This window comes from Octopus bimaculoides, chromosome 4 (genome assembly GCF_001194135.2).
Source record: "Octopus bimaculoides isolate UCB-OBI-ISO-001 chromosome 4, ASM119413v2, whole genome shotgun sequence".
NCBI lineage: Eukaryota > Metazoa > Mollusca > Cephalopoda > Octopoda > Octopodidae > Octopus > Octopus bimaculoides.
Genome location: NC_068984.1, coordinates 92,601,839 through 92,606,924, shown reverse-complemented (window position 1 = coordinate 92,606,924; position 5,086 = coordinate 92,601,839). Strand labels below are relative to the sequence as shown.

General features: G+C 33.8%; 1 protein-coding gene across 4 annotated transcripts in view; it reads left to right on the top strand.

The window, feature by feature from the left end:
* LOC106878830 (D-ribitol-5-phosphate cytidylyltransferase) overlaps positions 1-5,086 on the top strand; it is a 141,374-nt gene that overhangs the window by 102,388 nt on the left and 33,900 nt on the right. For 3 of the 4 annotated variants that reach the window (XM_014928169.2, XM_014928170.2, XM_014928172.2), the window contains exon 8: positions 2,050-2,334. In XM_014928169.2, the coding sequence (XP_014783655.1) occupies positions 2,050-2,334 (285 nt within the window). Of the gene's footprint in view, positions 1-2,049; positions 2,335-3,272; positions 3,390-5,086 lie in introns of all 4 variants that reach the window. The other variant, XM_052967256.1, reaches the window with a different exon arrangement.

The following is a 5,086-nucleotide window of genomic DNA, read 5'->3' as shown; positions in this document are numbered from 1 at the left end:
ATATATATATATATATATATATATATATATATATATATAATATAAATAATATATAAACATATGCATATATCCATACATATATATACATACCTACATCTATATGTATACATATACATGCATATATGGGTATAGGACATCAAAAAATGTTAAACACAATGAGAAACGAAAACATAAAGATGAAAACTGAAAACGAACTTTTTTTCGAACAACGAAAAAAACAGAGAAACAAGACATGCAACATAAAGAGTATAACCCTTCGTCAGTTGTCCCTGTTCCATCTACTCCGTGTTTTGAAGGCAAGGAAAATACCTGACTTCGTTGGAACAGTCCTTCCCGCAAAGCAAATTAAATAAAATTTGGAATTTTTTACGGAGGGTGAAAATGTTAACAAGAACAAGACAGTGAGAACAAGACAGTAACTCTGTTTGTTTTTTTCGTATATATATATATATATATATATTATCTTTTACTTGTTTCACTATTTGAACTGTAGCCCTGCCGGAGCACTGCATTGAAAGGTTTAGTCAAGCTGTTGACCTCTTTTTCTGAACCACTAAGTTATGAAATTGTAAGCAAAATATCACCAGCTGTCAAGCAGTGGTGGTAGACAAACACAAACGCACACACATGTGTGCATGTGCACATACACACACACACAAATTTTTATATATACATACATATATATATATAATGTGAATGTATAGGGATGAAATTATCCAGGCAGGTACCATGGTAGCTCTCAGGTATATTCTAGTTTACGGCTAAACTCATTAAGTAGTAATAAGCATCAATAATTGCTTAGTATTAGCAGTCATACTATAATTCTTCTGATAGGTAACTCTAGGTTCACTTCCCTGGATTATGAAAATTATCAGGAGTGTAGATTTCAAACAATTCCAAAGACTACAGAGACTGGTACATCATCAAATTTTTTTTTATTTTTCGTTATCCTAAACTGTGCCAGTGTTCTACTCAACACTTAAGCACACTAGTCAACTTATATTCATTTGTCCAAATTATTTATTATTATTATTATTATTACACACACACACACACACACACACACACACACACACACACGCATATGGATAAGAACAGCTGTGTAAAGAAGTGCTGATCTCTAACTGTGGCGGGAACTTGTGGAAGAGGTAGGCCCAGGAAGACATGAGACAGGGTGGTGAAGTATGATCCTCAAACGTTGGACCTCACAGAGACAATGACTAGCGATCAAGACCTTTAGTGATATGCCATGCCTGAGATGACCTGCCAAGCCAAGTGAAATCGTAGCCATGGCTGATGCTGGTTTCATGTTATTGACACCTATGCCAGTGATACATAAAAAAGCACCATTCAAGTGTTGGGTTTCATGGAGGCAATGTGAGTGATGCTGGTGTCATGTAACTGGCACCTGTGCCAGTGGCACATAAAAAGCACCTTTTGAGTATTAAGCCTCATGGAGACAATGACATGACCGAGACCTTTGGCAATATACTATGCTTGAGAAGAAAGCTCATGAAGATAAGTCAAAACATTGATGTCTGTTGTTCCTAGAAAGGACCTGATGTGAGTTGTCTTGCTTGACTGTGACTTACTTTCAGGTATTTTTTATACCAGGCACATAGAGAATATATTCTCTTACACATAAAAATTGCAAACGATCCACGAACTAACAACACACATACCTTGTGTGTGTGTTCGATTTTGTTTTTATACCGTGATTTCTTATTAAAATATCTAGAAAACTGGTATGACATTATGCAGCTATATATATAAATATATATATATATAAATATATATATAAATATATATATATATAAATATATATATAAATATATATATATATAAATATATATATATATAAATATATAAATTTATTCAGAATCATCTTAAGATCATTCGCAAATGTTTGTTGATGTTACAAAGTATCCAGTTTTAAAGTTACTTTTGAAATTCTATTGAGTCTATCAGCTTTTTTTGAAGTGGCTAGATAATTTTGTGAAGAAAATATTTTAAACATTATAAAATAACCTTTTCTGTTGTTTATTACAGGTTTGCACATTAGACTCTGCTGACCAGCTTCCAAAGCAACTAACTAGTGTAGTGCTCAGCCAGTCCACTGTGAATTTAGATGAAATTCTTGAAACAACTGAGGAACTGGCACAAGTTTGGACTGAAGAGCCAGGACGGTTTATTGCAGGAGGCACCGTGATCTATTTGTTTCATACCTCTGAAGAAGATTGTTTTGCTGATGTTTGGGACCAACTACAGAAGTCAGCAGAAACCCTGGCTGACAGTTTCAAAGATAGTATTTCTCCTATTTTTATTTTAACAAAGGTGCAATTTATCTTTCTTTCAATAATTACATTTTCTTGTTCAAGGAAGTATCACGAAACTATTTATATATGTGCTCTCTCCTTCTCTCACTCTCAGCCATTCACACACACACTCTCTCTCTCTCTCTCTTCTTTCAACTCTTCCCTTATTGAATGTCAAGATGAAATCAAAAAATAATTGGCAGACTTCTGATCGGAGCATATACTAAAACACCTCATAACTTTTTTTGTTTTCACAAATTTTCATAAAATTTCTTCGATGTTGTCTTCTGCATAATGGAATTAATACAATTATCCAATAATCAAAAATATATTTTTTAAATATCCACTCACCCCACAACTAATCCCCAATTCCAAAACTTTCCAGTTTTTTAATTTTTAATTTTTAATTCTTGGTTTTAAAATGCAGACAGTCTGATTCTGCCATTCGTTTCTCTTTATAATTTCCAAATAATTTTTTAAATACTTCAAAATCAAGATTGAAGAAGTTTTAAATAATCGCACATGTGCTCAACCTACTATCAATTCTTGCATATTTGTGTAAGAGAAAATCATTTAGTAACAGAAAATTATGCTATTAAGATAAATTATCTCTAACATACCTTTAAATTGTTGGGAGAAAAACATTTACTAACAGAGAATTATGTTAAGAAAATAAATTGTCTCTAACATACCTTTAAATTATTGCAGATAAATTCCCACTATGTGCTTTATAAATGTATTGTAATCCTCCCAGGCATTGCCACATTTCATGCCATAATAATCCCTGTAGATGGCCTCATTGACATGCAACCAGTGCATATCTCCATTAAAAACACATATATATTTCAGTCTTCATTTAATTCATGCCCAGTATGATTCTACATCGTTTGTACATACACCAGACATGGGATCTACAAAATAAGATGAGTGATTCACTGTTCCATGGTTATATTCCAGTCTGGACAGATTTTTATAGCTGGGCCACATATCTATGAAAATAGTGGAACCTGCTTCAACATTTTCAATAATGACTACTTCCAGTGTCTCTGCTTTTTGGTCAGGAACAAGTTGCAGGTAACCCCTTTTTACCATGTTATCCTATATCTATATAAGTTTTGGAATTAGTGAAGGAAGAATATTAAAAAAAAAAAATTTATAGGATAATCGTATTAATTCCATTATGCAGAAGACAGAATCAAAAAAAATTTGTGAAAATTTGTAAAAATTAAAAAGTTATGAGGGGTTTTAGTATGTGCTTTGATCAGAACTCTAAATAATCAATGAGTACAAAAATTTCAGAGAGTTGGCTACCACTTGAAAATATGCTTTGATATCTTGCCCTTGAATAGCTAAGCATCTTACAGAGTTACAGTCCTTGATCCATACAGTTCTTCTCTTCTCTGGATTGAAATGAGTTTAGTTTCCTTTCTTGCAGACTTTCTCAATTTATATGAGACTTCAAAGAGCAGCTATATTGGATAAATCTTTTGTTCTTCAAACTGTTATGGTTTGTTTCTCACATGGAACTAGTCATTATCTGCATATGAATAATGTTATACCTATAAATAACTAAATATTGCATTCTGCATCTAGACTGTGTTCTCTCCATATGTGGTGACATATTACACAACAAAAAATAAACAGTATATGCACACACACACACACGCATGCACACACACACACACACACACACACACACACATGTATACACATGTGCCTGTGTTGTTTAGAAGTTTATATTACCACCACATGGTTCAGGTTCAGTCTGACTATTTGGCACTTTGACAAGTATCTTTTACTAGAAATTGATAGTCGTCCACTAGTGATGGTAGTAGTCCACTCCAGCTCCCAATATATAGAAAATAAGTGACAACCATTCACTGATCGTGCAACAAGCAAATTAGCTAGTTTGAAAATCTCTATAAGAGATGAAAGCAGTAACTATACTGAAAAGTATCCACCACTGAGGATGAGCACAAATAGCTTGAAACCATACGATCTGGTGGTCCTGTCACTGGAAGGTGGTAGGGATTTGCTCCCATGCTTGCAATTTATATCGGGTGCAGATTGCATTGAATATCCAGCAGGAGGAGGTGTCCTCCTGGGGTTAAAATAGTAGTAACGTTGGTTCCTATGAAACAACCATGTTGAAATGGCGATAAACATTACTACTCAGCATAGTTACTGCTTTCATCTCTTAAAGAGATTTTCTAACTAGCTAATTTGCTTGTTATATATATATATATATATATATATATTGGGTCATCCAATAAATAATGCAGTTATTTTATACTTCTTTTGTTTTTCAAAATTAAGATAAACAAAGTTCTTTTTTAATCTGAAATATACTCTCCTTCATTTTCTACAATGCTCTTTCCATCCAGACTTGCAAGGCCCCTCTTCCAAAATTCACTTCTCCATGATGAAAAATACTCCTCCAGTACTGTTCTGACCTCGTCTACAGAATTCATATTTTTTCTGTCCAAATCATTTTGAAGACTGCAGCATAAATGATAATCAGATGGGGCAATGTCCAGCAAATATGGTGGGTGGAGCATCATTTCCCATTCAAACTACTCCAGCCTTTGGAATGTCATCCTCGCTGTATGTGGCAGATCATTATCATGATAGAACACCTTTTGTCTTGAAACCAAAGATGGTTGTTTCTCTTTTAGTGTTGACTTAAGCCACTCAAGCTGCTCATTGTAGATCTCCTTTGGTGTTTGGTTTGGGTTCAAAGTGGACTAAACCTTTCATATCCCACCAAACAG